Source organism: Oncorhynchus mykiss, chromosome 19 (genome assembly GCF_013265735.2).
Source record: "Oncorhynchus mykiss isolate Arlee chromosome 19, USDA_OmykA_1.1, whole genome shotgun sequence".
Taxonomy (NCBI): domain Eukaryota; kingdom Metazoa; phylum Chordata; class Actinopteri; order Salmoniformes; family Salmonidae; genus Oncorhynchus; species Oncorhynchus mykiss.
In genome coordinates, this window is record NC_048583.1 from 16,766,613 (window position 1) to 16,783,860 (window position 17,248).

Consider the following 17,248-nt stretch of genomic DNA (forward strand, 5'->3'; position numbering starts at 1 on the left):
AAACTGATAGAGACATACCCCAAGCGACTTACAGCTGTAATCGCTACAAAGTATTAACTTAAGGGGGCTGAATAATTTTGCACGCCCAATTTTTCAGTTTTTGATTTGTTAAAAAAGTTTGAAATATCCAATAAATGTCGTTCCACTTCATGATTGTGTCCCACTTGTTGTTGATTCTTCACAAAAAAATACAGTTTTATATCGTTATGTTTGAAGCCTGAAATGTGGCAAAAGGTCGCAAAGTTCAAGGGGGCCGAACACTTTCCCAAGGCACTGTATATATCAGAGTCACGTCTTTCCCGGGCATTTCATAGTTTGTTCCTAGCTTAAAGCATCACGGACCCAAGCGCTGTTATAGATCCACTTTATATAATCAGATCGGTTTCATTTTCTTCAAAATCTTAAGCTAAGGGGTAGGCCTGTGTTTTTCACAATGTTCTTTAATAAAAAGGTAGGCCTATGTTATACCCTCTCAATTCGAGTCTTGGTTTTAACTTAACAGCCCTTCACTGACACCTAAGTAGGCTATTTAAAGAGTGCATGGTGGGTGGAGGATTTGACAGACAAATCTATGGATCAGTGTCTTCACCACCATAGTCCCTGTGCCCAAGGAAGCGAAGGTAACCTGCCTAAATGATTACTGCCCCGTAGCAGTCACATCGGTAGCCATGAAGTGCTTTGAAAGGCTGGTCATGGCTCACATCAACAGTATCCTCCCGGATACACTAGACCCACTCCAATTCTCATATCGCCCCAACAGATCCACAGATGACGTAATCTCAATTGCACTCCACACTGCCCTTTCCCACCTGGATGAAAGGAACACCCATGTGAGAATGCTGTTCATTGACTACAGCTCAGCATTCAACACCATAGGGCCCACGAAGAACATCACTAAGCTAAGGACCCTGGGACTAAACACCTCCCTCTGCAACTGGATCCTGGACTTCCTGACGTGCCGCCCCCGGGTGGTAAGGGTAGGCACCAACATGTCTGCCACACTGATCCTCAACACTGGGGCCCCTCTGGTGTTTAGTCCCCTCGTGTACTCCCTGTTCACCCACGACCGCGTGGCCAAACACGGCTTGTTGTTACTGTTGTTACTGCTATGAACAGAGAAAGTGAAATATTCCTTGATATTAAAAAAGACTCAAGCCGCTAAGAATAACAAGGCTTATAGAGACACTTTCCTCCTCATTCATTACCGCTGCACTGCTTGTTGTAGCGCTGAGTAGAAATAGGAAGAACGTGCATTGTATGGTTTATAAAAGTGTGAAATACAAAGGGTTGACAGTTCTGAGTAAGAACTTAAACATGAACTCACTCATAAAAACAGCAGCTCTTTGCTGTGTTCGTTGACAGTCTCTCTCTAGTCATGGTTTTAAACGTTTTGAAATCTCACAGTATCAATTTTGTCATAGCTTTCTTTCATGCCTGCTACGTTACTGCAGACTCTGTCATCTGAGCATTCTGATTGGCCAGCGGTAGCATAGTGCACTTGATTTCCTCTCCAGGCCCACCGGAAGGCAGAATTTGTACCTTCAGACACATGAAATGGCAACAGTTTGCCTACCCGGCACACAGGGTAGCTGAATTGGCTGCACCTACCACCAACAGCCCGAGACCAATTTAAAAAAAAATAGGAACACTTTATATAGAAATGTTTGGTGATCGACTAGAAATGCCTTGGAGATTGACAGGTCGATCGAATGATTGGTGACCACTGGTCTGCCTACACAGTAGATATGTATGTATGTATATATATATATATATATATGCCTTATACAGAGTGTAAAAAAACATGAACATTATGCTCTTTCCATGATACTGACCAGGTGAATCGAGCTGAAAGCTATGATCCCTTATTGTTGTAACTTGTTAAATCCACTTCAATCAATGTCGATGAAGGGGAGGAGACAGGTTAAAGGAATTTTAAGCCTTGAGGCAATTGAGACAGGGATTGTGTATGTGTGCCATTCAGAGGGTTATTGGGAAAGATAAAATATTTAAGTGCCTTTAAAACGGGGGATGGTAGTAGGGGCACTAGTTTGTGTCAAGAACTGGAACGCTGCTGGGTTTTTCAAGCTCAACAGTTTCTCGTGTGTATCAAGAATAGTCCACCACAAAGGAACTTGACACAAATGTGGGAGAGGCAATGGAGTCAACACGTGCCAGCATCCCTGGGAAATGCTTTCGACATCTTGTAAAGTCCATGTCCCTGACGAATTGAGTCTGTGCTGAGGGTAAAAGGGGGTGGTACGACTCAATATTAGGAAGGTGTTCTTTATGTTTCATACACTCCGTGTATATCACACAATGCCTGGATGCAATATTCAACACTGAAATCTGTTACACTCGTTATTCTAAATGAATCTGTGGATATTTTCCACTGACAACAATATCAATCTATTTGTCTTTGTGCAGGGTTTCATCTAAACGTCAGAGGATATCAAGTGGAATGGTTACTTTCTATGTTATAGAGTGGAATGGTTTTTCTGCTGGTGTATACTGAGGTAGCTCCTCTCGGAGAACCTCTTCCCGCAGTGTGTACAGACAAACGGCTTTTCTCCCGTGTGGACCTTCAGGTGCATCTTCAGGTTGCCAGCCAGGGCGAAGCGCATGTGACACTGGGTACAGCTGAAGGGTTTCTCCCCTGTGTGGACCCTCTGGTGCCTCTTCAGGTCACCAGCCTGGGAGAACCTCTTCTCACACTGGGGGCAGCTGAAGGGTTTCTCCCCTGTGTGGACCATCTGGTGTCTCTTCAGGTTGCCAGCCAGGGCGAAGCGCATGTGACACTGGGTACAGCTGAAGGGTTTCACTCCTGTGTGGACCCTCTGGTGGATCTCCACCTTCTGAGGGCAGGTGAAGCCTTTGTTACAGAACATGCAGAGGAACTGTTTCTCTTTACTATTGCCTGAAGTGGCTCCCCCTCCCTGAGCCTGGGCTTTAGCCATGTCGTTTGAGTTCAATACCTGATCGAAAAAGATGCGGCCATGTGAATCGGAAGGTGCCATTGATGTGGACACTGGGTCGCGATCCCTGAATGCGTGTAAAGGGGAGTGAGTCGGGACATTTAGATTTGTTTTTAAGCTTCCCCTGTAATCTAAGAAATCTCTGCCATGTGAGTGTCCTTCTCCTAAGTGAGTCTCGTCTACATTCCATGCCAGAAGAGCGTCGCCCTCCACTTTCACAGTCACTTCATCAACCACTATAACTTCCCCTTTCTTATCTAGGCACCCTTCAGAGTATACACTACTACTGTAGGGGTTCCAGTCCGCTCTAGACAGATCAGTCTGTGTCTCCAAATCCAAGGGCATGTTGCCACGGTCCACCTCTGTAGAGTAAGAACAAGACGGATCATTGCCAGTCTCTAATGTGTCACCTGAGTCCCGATGGGAATGAACAGTCCTCGGTCTCGGATTACTGTAAAGTAAAAACTCTGATCCGGTAGCAGGTGGACAGACCAGTCTCCCCAGCCCCAGACTCTCTGGGTCTGGCCTGTGGTCAGATCCTGTGTGTAAAAGCCTCTGTGTTACAACTAAAGTCTCTGTGTCCATCTCTGACTTGAGGGCCGTGTTCGGAATTCCACTGACCTCCACCATGCTGCATTGCGTCCTGGGCTGGGGCGCAGCAGTGGATAGGTGATCCGTGGCTGCAGGGGGCACTAGTACAGCCGCTGTTCCAGTCTCGATGTCTCTGCTCTGTTGTGGGTCCTCCTCTCCTTCAGTCCTCTCCTGCTTGACCACAGAGGATCCTCCAGGACCTGCAGCCTCTGCAGACTGACAAGAAGAGAGAGGGTTATTACTGGTACATGAGTTGAATTGGATAACAATGTCGTAGTGAAGCCTCACAAGCTTCTCTATGGAAGATAAATGAGGACGTACATGTATGCAAGTGAATAGCTGAGGGGAGCCTTTCTGAAATAAATGGCCACATTTGATATAGTCACAATTATGTTTAATGTAACCCTATTCCACTAACCTCTATCATGATAACGTGCTGGGTTGAGGTTCCACTCCCCTCACCAACAGTGATTGGTTGGTCATCACTCCATGTATTGCGTCCCGCTGACTTCACAAAGCTCCTGTGGCCTCCAGTGAGATGTCCTTCACCTGAGAGAGTGATTGGGGGAAAAGAGATGGTTAGGTTAGGTACTGTCAATGTTCAACAGTACATTGTACACTATTGATACTGTCTACAATTGGCAAAGATGTAAGGTAATACTTCTCATAACTTACAATACAATGTATTGATCGATGTATTATGTTCCATGCATCATATTGTTTTCATTGAGTAAATAATAGGAAATGCAGTAAATCCAGAATCTTGTTAGAATATGATAGTGTCTTTTCACATGCATACAGTATGCAATAATTCCTCTGATTAGCTATCTAAAAACTGACCAAGACCCAATTCTGGGTAACAAATCTAGACATGTGCATATGGGAACGGGGCGACAGGCACTGCGCTATAAATGACAGGCAGCCTTGGCCTTCTGTAAAATGTACCTCTTGCCATTCCTCTGTATCGGTCGAGGATCTTGACACTACTGGGACGACTGGCGACGACGCGCTCCCGCAATGTCCTCTCTGCGCGCTCCCGTGCCACCTTAACTTCCAGTAGTTTCCTCCGTAATGCCCTGTTTTCTTTCTGGCTTTGAGTTATTTCCAAACGAAACACTGCATAGTCGTCGTCTACGAGTTTACAGATCTCTGCCACGGCTGCATTCGCTAACACCTCCATTATAGAGGCTATTTGAGTGTGAAAAACCATGCAGTTAGAGTTAGCCATTGTTAGCAGCTCGACAACTAGCGTTACCTAGATAACATATATCATTCAAGTCCTGTCTCCAACGCGAATTAAACACTATAGCCGGTAAGTATTTGATACTTTGCAGTTAAATTAGTCACATTTTGAATTCCAGAGTGTTAATAACCGTTTAAATAACAACAATAAAAATACTAACGTATTAATTACTCTTGGGCACTGTTCGCGTCCGTTAACTTCTTCGTGTTAACGGACTAGACGCCGTGTTGCGGTATTGCTGCCGTTCACAGTTTGGAGTGTGAATTGCACATTTCTCGAATCCCAAAATTGAGATCTGAACCGAATTGGATCTGTAAAATTCCCATCCGACACCTACAGGACCCCGTCATTTTTTGAAAATCAATTCCGTTTTGAATCCGAGGTGGGTCGACCCAAAATATTTCAGAGATGAGGGTGAATCAGATCCAAATTGGGTCTGGTCTATCAGACCGAAATAGATCCGAAATATATATATTTTTAAATCTGCTTGATTGCTGCGCAAGCCAGCATAATTGTTTTCACTGGTCTGGCAGGCAGTTGGACATTTATCATGACTCTCAGTTCCATGACATTACACATAAAAGTAATTGGACGAAGGTGTCTTCTGTATGGGGAAGATTAGTTTAAGATCCCCGACACACAATCTTTTTATTTTTATTTCGCCTTTATTTAACCAGGTAGGCTAGTTGAGAACAAGTTCTCATTTACAACTGCGACCTGGCCAAAATAAAGAAAAGCAGTGCGACACAAACAACAACACAGAGTTACACATGGAATAAACAAGCGTACAGTCAATAACACGATAGGGAAAAAAATAAAGTCTATATACAGTGTGTGCAAATGGCGTGAGGAGGTAAGGCAATAAATAGTCCATAGTAGCGAAGTAATTACAGTTTAGCAAATGAACACTGGAGTGATAGATGATGATGTGCAGGTAGAAATACTGGTGTGCAAAAGACCAGAAAAGTAAATAAAAACAATATGGGGATGAGGTAGGTAGATTGGATGGGCTATTTACAGATGGGCTATGTGCAGCTGCAGCGATCGGTTAGCTGCTCAGATAGCTGATGTTTAAAGTTAGTGAGGGAAATATAAGTCTCCAGCTTCACCAAATTTTTTTTTTTCAATTCGTTCCAGCCATTGGCAGCAGAGAACTGGAAAGAAAGGCGGCCAAAGGAGGTGTTGGCTTTGGGGACGACCAGTGAGATACAGTGCCTTGCGAAAGTATTCGGCCCCCTTGAACTTTGCGACCTTTTGCCACATTTCAGGCTTCAAACATAAAGATATAAAACTGTATTTTTTTGTTAAGAATCAACAACAAGTGGGACACAATCATGAAGTGGAACGACATTTATTGGATATTTCAAACTTTTTTAACAAATCAAAAACTGAAAAATTGGCCGTGCAAAATTATTCAGCCCCTTTACTTTCAGTGCAGCAAACTCTCTCCAGAAGTTCAGTGAGGATCTCAGAATGACCCAATGCTGACCTAAATGACTAATGATGATAAATACAATCCACCTGTGTGTAATCAAGTCTCCGTATAAATGCACCTGCACTGTGATAGTCTCAGAGGTCCGTCAAAAGCGCAGAGAGCATCATGAAGAACAAGGAACACACAATGCAGGTCCGAGATACTGTTGTGAAGAAGTTTAAAGCCGGATTTGGATACAAAAAGATTTCCCAAGCTTTAAACATCCCAAGGAGCACTGTGCAAGCGATAATATTGAAATGGAAGGAGTATCAGACCACTGCAAATCTACCAAGACCTGGCCGTCCCTCTAAACTTTCAGCTCATACAAGGAGAAGACTGATCAGAGATGCAGCCAAGAGGCCCATGATCACTCTGGATGAACTGCAGAGATCTACAGCTGAGGTGGGAGACTCTGTCCATAGGACAACAATCAGTCGTATATTGCACAAATCTGGCCTTTATGGAAGAGTGGCAAGAAGAAAGCCATTTCTTAAAGATATCCATAAAAAGTGTCGTTTAAAGTTTGCCACAAGCCACCTGGGGGAGACACCAAACATGTGGAAGAAGGTGCTCTGGTCAGATGAAACCAAAATTGAACTTTTTGGCAACAATGCAAAACGTTATGTTTGGCGTAAAAGCAACACAGCTCATCACACTGAACACACCATCCCCACTGTCAAACATGGTGGTGGCAGCATCATGGTTTGGGCCTGCTTTTCTTCAGCAGGGACAGGGAAGATGGTTAAAACTGATGGGAAGATGGATGGAGCCAAATACAGGACCATTCTGGAAGAAAACCTGATGGAGTCTGCAAAAGACCTGAGACTGGGATGGAGATTTGTCTTCCAACAAGACAATGATCCAAAACATAAAGCAAAATCTACAATGGAATGGTTCAAAAATAAACATATCCAGGTGTTAGAATGGCCAAGTCAAAGTCCAGACCTGAATCCAATCGAGAATCTGTGGAAAGAACTGAAAACTGCTGTTCACAAATGCTCTCCATCCAACCTCACTGAGCTCGAGCTGTTTTGCAAGGAGGAATGGGAAAAAATGTCAGTCTCTCGATGTGCAAAACTGATAGACATACCCCAAGCGACTTACAGCTGTAATCGCAGCAAAAGGTGGCGCTACAAGGTATTAACTTAAGGGGGCTGAATCATTTTGCACGCCCAATTTTTCAGTTTTTGATTTGTTAAAAAAGTTTGAAATATCCAAGAAATGTCGTTCCACTTCATGATTGTGTCCCACTTGTTGTTGATTCTTCACAAAAAAATACAGTTTTATATATTTATGTTTGAAGCCTGAAATGTGGAAAAAGGTCGCAAAGTTCAAGGGGGCCGAATACTTTACCAAGGCACTGTATACCTGCTGGAGCGCGTGCTGCGGGTGGGTGTTGTTATTGTGAGCTGAGATAAGGCAGAGCTTTACCTAGCATAGACTTATAGATGACCTGGAGCCAGTGGGTCTGGCGACGAATATGTAGCGAGGGCCAGCCGACTAGAGCATACAGGTCACAGTGGTGGGTGGTATAAGGGGCTTTGGTGACAAAACGGATGGCACTGTGATAGACTGCATCCAGTTTGCTGAGTAGAGTATTGGAAGCTATTTTGTAAATGACATCGTCGAGGTTCGGTAGGATAGTCAGTTTTACGAGGGTATGTTTGGCGTCATGAGTGAAGGAGGCTTTGTTGTGAAATAGGAAGCCGATTCTAGATATAATTTTGGAATTTAGATGTTTAATATGAGTCTGGAAGGAGAGTTTACAGTCTAGCCAGACATCTAGGTATTTGTAGTTGTCCACATATTCTAAATCAGAACTGTCCAGAATAGTCGGGCGGGCAGGTGTGGGCAGCGATCGGTTGAAAAGCATGCATTTGGTTTTACTAGCGTTTAAGAGCAGTTGGAGGCCATGGAAGGAGTGTTGTATGGCATTGAAGCTAGTTTGGAGTTTAGTTAACACGGTGTCCAAAGAAGGGCCAGATGTATACAGAATGGTGTCGTCTACGTAGAGGTGGATCAGGGAATCACCCGCAGAAAGAGCGACATAGTTGATATATACAGAGAAAGGAGTCGGCCCGAGAATTGAACACTGTAGTACCCCCATAGAGACTGTCAGAGGTCCGGACAACAGGCCCTCCGATTTGAAACACTGAACTCTGTCTGAGAAGTAGTTGGTGAACCAGGCGAGGCAGTCATTTGAGAAACCAAGGCTGTTGAGTCTGCCGATAAGGATATGGTGATTGTCAGAGTCGAAAGCCTTGGCCAGGTCGATGAAGATGGCTGTACAGTACTGTCTTTTATCGATGGGGGTTATGATATTGTTTAGTACCTTGAGCGTGGCTGAGGTGCACCCGTGACCAGCTCGGAAGCCGGATTGCACAGGGGTGAAGGTACAGTGGGAAAATGGTCAGTGATCTGTTTATTAACTTAGCTTTGGCCGGGTTTGTGGTAACCAGGAGGAAAGCATGGCCACCTGTAGAAAAATGCTTATTGAAATTCTCAATTATCGTGGATTTATTGGTGGTGACAGTGTTACCTAGCCTCAGTGCAGTGGGCAGCTGGTAGGAGGTGCTCTTATTCTCCATGGACTTTACAGTGTTCCAAAACTTTTTGGAGTTAGAGCTACAGGATGCAAATTTCTGTTTGAAAAAGCTAGCCTTTGCTTTCGTGACTGACTGCGTGTATTGGTTCCTGTTTTCCCTGAAAAGTTGCATATCTCGGGGGACTATTTGATGCTAGTGCAGTCCGCCACAGGATGTTTTTGTGCTGGTCAAGGGCAGTCAGGTCTGGAGTGAGCCAAGGGCTATATCTGTTCTTTGTTCTATATTTTTTGAAAGGGGCATGCTTATTTAAGATGGTGAGGAAATTACTTTTTAAAGAACGACCAGGCACCCTTGACTGACGGGATGAGGTCAATACCTTTCCAGGATACCTGGGCCAGGTTGATTAGAAAAGCCTGCTCGCAGAAGTGTTTTAGGGAGTGTTTGACAGTGATGAGGGGTGGTCGTTTGACAGCGGACCCATAACGGATGCAGGCAATGAGGCAGTGATCGCTGAGATCCTGATTGAAAACAGCAGAGGTGTATTTGGAGGGCAAATTTGTCAGGATAATATCTATTACGGTGCCCATGTTTATGGATTTAGGGTTGGACCTGGTGGGTTCCTTGATAATTTGTGTGAGATTGAGAGCATCTAGTTTAGATTGTAGGACTACCGGGGTGTTAAGCATATCCCAGTTTAGGTCACCTTGCAGAACGAACTCTGAAGATAGATAGGGTGCAATCATTTCACATATGGTGTCCAGGGCACAGCTGGGAGCTGTGGGGGGTATATAACAGGCGGCAACAGTGAGAGACTTATTTCTGGAGAGATACATTTTTTAAATTAGAAGCTGGGCATAGACCTGGAAAGTATGACATAACTTTGCAGGCTATCTCTGCAGAAGATTGCAATTCCTCCCCCTTTGGCAGTTCTATCTTGATGGAAAATGTTGTAGTTGGGGATGGAAATCTCAGAATTTTTGGTGGCCTTCCTTAGCCAGGATTCAGACACGGCAAGGACATCAGGGTTGGCAGAGTGTGCTAAAGCAGTGAGTAAAACAAACTTAGGGAGAAGGCTTCTGATGTTAACATGCATGAAACCAAGGCTTTTTCGGTTACAGAAGTCAACAAATGAGAGTGCCTGGGGACACGCAGGGCCTGGGTTAACCTCCACATCACCCGAGGAACAGAGGAGGCGTAGGATGAGGGTATGGCTTAAAGCTATCAAAACTGGTCGTCTAGTGCGTTGGGGACAGAGAATAAAAGGAGCAGATTTCTGGGTGTGGTAGAATAGATTCAGGGCATAATGTACAGACGGGTATGGTGGGGTGCGGGTACAGTGGAGGTAAACCCAGGCACCAAGTGATGATAAGAAAGGTTGCATCTCTGGACGGGCTAGTTATGCTGGGTGAGGTCATCACATGTGTGGGAGGTGGGACAAAGGAGGTATCTGAGGTATGTTGAGTGGGACTAGGGGCTCCACAGTAAACTAAGAAAATAACTATCCTAAACAACAGTGTGCAAGGCATGTTGACATTTGAGAGAGACATAAAATCAAGGCATAAAGCAATCACAGGTGTTGATTGGGAGAGCTAGCTAAGGCAACAACGTAACATAAACACGCGTCACTTTCGGTTCGGTTTTGGAAGCATATGTACCTTATCAGCGAGAATAAAACGTTTAAACTAAAGGTTAAATTGATACACACCATGATAGGGTTAGTGTTCCCACACGGCCGTATCTCAATGTTACAGTGCTTGTTTACTGAAGACAACCTGTGCTCATTAGCTATCTAGCATGTATGGATCTGTGTGTAAAAAAATGCTACAGTAAATGTATCTTTATTATTTTAGATTCTTTCTTGCTTGTGAAAGATAAGGGCCATATTTTTCAAAAGCCAAATCACAAGCGGTTTCTAAACGTTAAAACACAGCATCAGCAGGATTGTAGTTGGGAGAAGACTGAATGCCGCCTAGTGTTTTTGAGAGCGAGTAGGCAGTGAACGTTAACATCATCCTCTACTCTCTTTACTGATTCAGCATAAAACCTGTCTTTCTCGCACCAGGCACTTCTAATTCCCAGCAACATGGGCACCCCCACAATTGACAGAGTTTATTTTTCAACTGATACCACACAGTCCCATACCCTCCTGTACACTTCTCACATCTCGGACTCTTCCTCCGACACACTGCTGCAACATCGCCATAAGCTTGGGATCTAAAACAGCCTTTGTGTGTTTGGCTAAAAAGCTCTCACAGGATAACTGACATATGCTAACATGACTTTTTCTGGTAAAGACTCCGCTTCAAAACTCAAAATGACAGACAGTGTCTTCTCAGTTTCACCTTTGTGTGAGTTTCTCAGGCAGACTACACGCTGCATTGCTGCCTTTCTCAGGTCGGAGTGTGATTACACATTTTAAACAACTAATAGCCTCACACCTGTAGGTGCAGGCCGGTGGAATAGAGAAAAACAACAACCGCAGTCTTGTCAACAGCACTCCATTCTGCCTTTCACTCCACAGATACCTACTGACCTTCCTCTCAGAATTCTGGATAGAGAAAATCTCTCTCTCTCTCTCTCTCTCTCTCTCACTCACTCACTCACTCACTCACTCACTCACTCACTCACTCACTCACTCACTCACTCACTCACTCACTCACTCACTCACTCACTCACTCACACACACATATATTGCCGCTCCTGGGTCAACCCTTCTGCTATGATGCGCCTACATTCCATCCCCCCCTAATAGGACCACCACATCTACGTCCCTCTTCAGAGCCACCTCATCTGCTGACTCATTTCTCCCCATCCCAATATGAGCTGGGGCCCACTGAAAACCTACTTTACACCCTTTCTTCCCCACCCTATAAAGTGCCATCAACAGCTGTTATCAGGTCTGGGCGTGCCTTTGACTAACCTTCTCTCAGCCTGACCAGGCTAGTCGCAGAGTCTGAACACACAATTACCCCTTTAGGCCCCACTTCTTTCACCCATCCCAATACCCACACTAGTGCTAGCATTTTAGCAGAGAAAACTGAAGCTCCATCAGACAGCCGCCTACCCTGGTGTATCTGAAACTGGGGAATATGTATCCCAAACCCTGTTCTCCCACTGTCTGGGTCCCTTGACCCATCTGTGAAAATCTGCAATTAGAGACCCCACAACGACCACAGATGCGCCTCAACCATCACAGAAGGCTTTCCGCAGTCCTCTGCCCTTATTTCACAGAGAATGGTCATGTCAACATCAGGCTCTGGCAACAGCCACCGAGGAACACACGGCCAACAGACAGGAGTCACATAGCTTGGTCTACCTCTTCCTCTTCTCACTCCAGTTCCCTCACCTCCCCATTCCCATGTCTCTCCCAACAGACACCTTGCGGGGTGAGTTGAGTCATGCCCCCATACTTTCATCCCATAGAGCATGGCCAGCTTAGCTCGTCGAAACTCAACGAAACCACCCCCATTTCAACCAACAAAGCAGGGATAGGGGGAATAGACACTGTGCTGCATATTGCTGCCTCTTACAGGTCAGAATGTGAATTGCACATTATCAAAAAAAAGTGGGGAAGGGAGAAAAAAATAATAATAATCTAACCCTACACATGCACTGAGTGTACAAAACATTAAAGACATCTGCTCTTTCCATGAGAGAGATTTCACCTGGTCAGTCTATGATAATTTATTGATGTCACTTGTTAAATCTGCTTTAATCAGTGTAGATGAAGGGGAGAAGACAGGTTAAAGAATGATTTTTAAGCCTTTAGACAATTGTGCCATGGATTGTGTATGTGTGCCATTCAGAAGGTAAATGAGCAAGACACAATATCTGAGTGCATTTGAACGCACCGGTTTGTGCACCGGTTTGTGTCATTTGATCCACCTCTACACTCAAAACCGCGAGGCACATGACGTGGAGTGCCAGCTGCCTCTGGGCGGAGGATGACGGCACGCGTCACAAACTCCAGGAATATCATTTGATCCACTTCTACACTACCCCATGCGGCATCCTGCTCTGGAGAGCAAGGCATAACACAGGTCAATCACCGAGGCGTGGGAAATGGAGCATCTTTTGTCTCTGGGCAGAGAATGCACAAAAAAATCTAAACCCTCCCCCTCCTCAAAAATTTTACAGATGTAACAGTTCCCAGTTTGTCTTTTACCGAGCTTGAAACAACATATAGGTCAGCCAAAAAGAAGGGATCCACTTTTTCAAAAATCCTCACTTCTAACGATCAAAAAATCATCTCTGATAGGATTCTCAGGGATAACGTTGGAAGTCTCAACCACACCTGTCACTGTATAGCCCAAATCCCACCATAGAAACGTGGAGTCAATTATTTTATAACAACTTCCTCATACATTCTCCTGAAAAGCCAACTGACATTTACTCCCGGGGTGTTGACCTGTTGCACCCTCTACAACCACTGATTATTATTATTTGACCCTGCTGATCATCTATGAACGTTTGAACATCTTGGCCATGTACTGTTATAATCTCCACCCAGGACAGCCAGAAGAGGACTGGCCACCCCTCAGAGCTTCTGCGTTGCTTGCTGTTTGGGATTTTAAGCTGGGTTTCTGTATAGCAATTTTTTTATTTGACCCCCTTTTCTTCCCAATTTCATGGTATCCAATTGTTAGTAGTTACTATCTCGTCTCATCGCTACAACTCCCGCACGGGCTCGGGAGAGACGAAGGTCGAAAGCCATGCATCCTCCGAAACACAACCCAACCAAGCCGCACTGCTTCTTAACACAGTGCACATCGCCCCACGGACCTCCCGGTCGCGGCCGGCTGCGACAGAGCCTGGGCGCGAACCCAGAGTCTCTGGTGGCACAGCTAGCACTGCGATGCAGTGCCCTAGACCACTGCGCCACCCGGGAGGCCCGGGCTGATGTAAAAAGGGCTTTATAAATTTGATTCTATTGGTTTTCTTTCTTTCATTGTCTAACAGCCAAGGCATTATCCTAGTCATATTAGCAACCCATTATAGTTGTTGCATCTTTAGATCTCCCCTCTTTCTAAATTTCTAACAGATATGACCATCTCTGTCCAGGAAACCGCTTGAATGTGCGGTGCACATTTTAGAATGGTGTTTACCTGGAAATTGCATTTTGGAACATTCCCACTGAGGCCTACTGCTGTGTGCACATTGCTGCACCTAAAATGTGAAGCAATAATAGTTTATCAACATTTTAAGCTAAACATTCTGATATGTTCCATCGGCCTTATTAATTTATGCAGTGTATACCTCCACTACACTACTTTTATACGCATTATGGGGATTTTAAGAATTGAGCACACTGAAAAATAAGTGGATATAGGTGTATACCTGCATATACCCTACACTACTGCAGAGGACAGACTTTTGCCCAAATGAGAAAAGGCCAGAGAGAACTAGACAAATCAAGACACACCACTTCCGTTAACACTGAAGAGAAAGGATCTTATCGGTTGCCGTCAAAGCTCAAAGGGTGTGGTTAAAATAAAAAGGTGTGCCCTCTGTTCTTTGAAATACGGTACTACTTCTTACAATACACGTCAAATCTGCCATGATCAGTATCTTTTAAGCAGAGAGCAGACTTGTTTAGAAAGAACGGTGTGTTAGCAAGAAGAGAAATTTATAGAACTTTATTCCATCTACATCACGTCAATAACGTAAATATTAAACTGTCATTGTTTTAGCCTAGTTTTACTGTCACTCTAAAAACAGGTATTTATACAAGCCTGTTTCAAATGACAAGTTAACAAAGGGTTAATGAGGGGTATGTGGTTAATTACCCTCTTATCCCAAGACACTTCACAATATAACTATGTCAGCTAAAGAATGGTTCCCCGACATCCCCTGTGTACATCTCAAGCCACACTGCTACAATTTCTCCCCATTGTGGACACTCCTATGTCTGATAAGGTTACTCCGGAAGGGGAAGCTCTTGTAACATAGTTTGCACTTGAAGGGCCTCTCCTTGGTGTGAACTGTCTGATGCTCCTTCAAATAGTTTGCCCGGGTGAAGTGCTTCCCACACGTGGCGCAGCTGTACGGCTTGTCGGCGTCTGCCCTAATATTCGGCTTGCCACGTTGTGACCCAATGACACCAGAGGAGGTAGAAGCAGGAGCTTTTGAGCTCCCTCCTTGACCTCTTGCCATCGTTTCGGTGTTGTTGGGATTGTGCGCTGTGTTATAGGCTAAGTACTTCTTGTGGTGAACACCTATCCTGACCCCGTCTGTATTGGTGGGGTAACCCTGAGGTAACCGAGGAAGGCTAGACCCAGGTCCAGTCCCAGGCCTTCTATGAACCCAGTCACAAGGCAATAGACGAGACCCTGAAGGAAAAGACAGGCTTCCTGATAGGCTACCACCAGGGGGGTCTCCCACCACTCGCTGTGAATGCTGAGGCCCAAGGTGACCTGCTCTGTTCATCATGGATACTGTGGTGTTTGTATCATAGGAACAGGAGGGTCTATCTCTATCATCCCCAGGCCCTGCTCCATCCCTGCACTGAGACTGTGAAGAGAAGGGTCTGGGCTGCAGACTGGATCTCTGACTGGGGTTATTCAGTCCACCTGTCCACTGGTTGTGTTCTGTGTGGTGGTGGAGTCTCTGTCCCTCGTGGTTCAGTCCTGGTTCAGACTCAGGAAGCAACCGTGACGGCTCCTGATCCAGGGTCCTGATCAGGGGCCAGGTTTTGTGACCAGCCGCTTCAGAGGTCCAGTCTCTCCCGCCAGCAACACCGGATATCAGCAGGTCCTCATGGACTGCAGACTATAAACACAAATTGTACAGAAAAGCATAAAGGTTTATATAAGTAACTCTTTGCTGTACACACAGAAACATGACATTATATTATAAATGTCAACCACAGTCAAGCCCATCTCTAACAATGTGATTAAATGAAGGTAGCCTAGTGGTTAGAGCGTTGGGCCAGTAACCGAAAGGTTTCTGGATCGACTCCCCGAGTTGACAAGGTTACAAATCTGTTGTTCTGCCCCTTAACGAGGCAGTTAACCCACTGTTCCCAGGTAGGCCGTCATTGTAAATAACAATTTGTTCTTAACTGACTTGCCTAGTTAAATAAAGGTGACATGTTTTTAAAAGTACCAAACAATATGGAGCCATTGGAGTTTATTATAGAAAATGGCCATATGTGTTGATTTAGGAATTAAGTATAATGGAAACTCAGTCCCTGCAATGACACAAAAATAACCAAGTCAGTCAACACATGGTTAACTTGACCAAATGGTCAAAGTACTTTGTGTGTGTGTGATGCATCTAGTGCCGTGGTGTAGTGGTAGTTAGTGCTTGCCGCCTGCCTGCTTGCTACTTTCTGCTTTCAGCTATTCAGTAGTATTCAGACCCCTTCCCTTTTTCTACATTATGTTACAGCCTTATTTTAAATGGATTACGTTTTTAAAAAGTCCACAATCTACACACATTACCCCATAATAAAAAGTAAAAACAGGTTTAGAAATTGTTGCATTTGTAAAAAAATATATAAAACAGAAATAAATACCTTACTTACATAAGTATTCAGACACTTTGCTATGGCACTCAAAATTGAGCTCCGGTGCATCCTGTTTCCATTGATCATCCTTGATGTTGCTACAACTTGATTGAAGTCCACCTGTGGTGAATTCAATTGATTGGACATGATTTGGAAAGGCACACACCTGTCTATATAAGGTCCCACAGTTGACCATGCATGTCAGAGCAAAAACCAAGCAATGAAGTCGAAGGAATTGTCCATAGAGCTCCGAAACGGGATTGTGTCGAGGCACAAATCTGGGGAAGGTTACCCAAAACATTCTGTAGCAATGAAGGTCCCCAAGAATACAGTGGCCTCCATCATTCTTAAATAGAAGACTTTGGAACCACCAGACGCTTCCTAGAGCTGGCCGCCCTGACAAACTGAGCAATCAGGGGAGAAGGGCCTTGGTCAGGGAAGGTGACCAAGAACCAAATGGTCACTCTGACAGAGCTCCAGAGTTCCTCTGTGAAGATGGGAGAACCTTCCAGAAGGACTCTCAAAACATGAAACAAGATTCTCTTGTCTGATGAAACCAAGATTGAACTCTTTGGTCTAAATGCCAAGTGTCATGTCTGGAGGAAACCTGGCACCATCCCTATGGTGAAGCTTGGTGGTGGCAGCATCATGCTGTGGGGATGTTTTTCAGTGGCAGGGACTGGGAGACTAGTCAGGATTGAGGGAAGATGAATGGAGCAAAGAACGGAGAGATCCTTGATGAAAACCTGCTCCAGAGTGCTCAGGACCTCAGACTGGGGCAAAGGTTCACCTTCCAACAGGACAACGACCCTATGCACACAGAAAAGCCAATGCAGGAGTGGCTTCGGGACAAGTCTCTGAATGTCCTTGAGGGGCCCAGACTTGAACCCTATCAAACATCTCTGGAGAGACCTG

General features: G+C 44.9%; 2 protein-coding genes across 4 annotated transcripts in view; both read right to left on the bottom strand.

Annotated features, from left to right (window-relative positions):
* Positions 1-17,248, bottom strand: part of LOC110498480 (zinc finger protein 184-like) — a 350,017-nt gene that overhangs the window by 301,290 nt on the left and 31,479 nt on the right. The window contains exons 1-3 of one of the 3 annotated variants that reach the window (XM_021575115.2): positions 4,509-5,511; positions 3,982-4,112; positions 1,915-3,779 (exon numbers count right to left, since the gene is read on the bottom strand). The exons of 1 other annotated variant lie outside the window; for it this stretch is intronic. In XM_021575115.2, the coding sequence (XP_021430790.2) occupies positions 2,475-3,779; positions 3,982-4,112; positions 4,509-4,791 (1,719 nt within the window). In that variant the 5' untranslated portion in view covers positions 4,792-5,511 and the 3' untranslated portion in view covers positions 1,915-2,474. Of the gene's footprint in view, positions 1-1,914; positions 3,780-3,981; positions 4,113-4,508; positions 5,512-17,248 lie in introns of those variants that run through there. One more of the 3 variants, XM_036953757.1, reaches the window with a different exon arrangement.
* Positions 14,295-16,405, bottom strand: LOC118941343 (zinc finger protein 30-like). The gene is made up of 2 exons (XM_036953803.1): positions 16,352-16,405; positions 14,295-15,594 (listed from the first exon to the last, which is right to left on the bottom strand). The coding sequence occupies exons 1-2, from the start codon at positions 16,400-16,402 to the stop codon at positions 14,701-14,703; spliced, it is 945 nt and encodes a 314-aa protein (XP_036809698.1). The 5' UTR covers positions 16,403-16,405; the 3' UTR covers positions 14,295-14,700.

Coding starts and splice junctions, on each gene's coding strand:
- LOC118941343 (XM_036953803.1), bottom strand. CDS start 16,402: ATGCACCGGAGCTCAATTTTGAGTGCCATAGCAAAGTGTCTGAATACT. Junction 15,595..16,351: donor CAAAGTGTCTGAATACTTAT/GTAAGTAAGGTA, acceptor TTGTGTTTATAG/TCTGCAGTCCATGAGGACCT.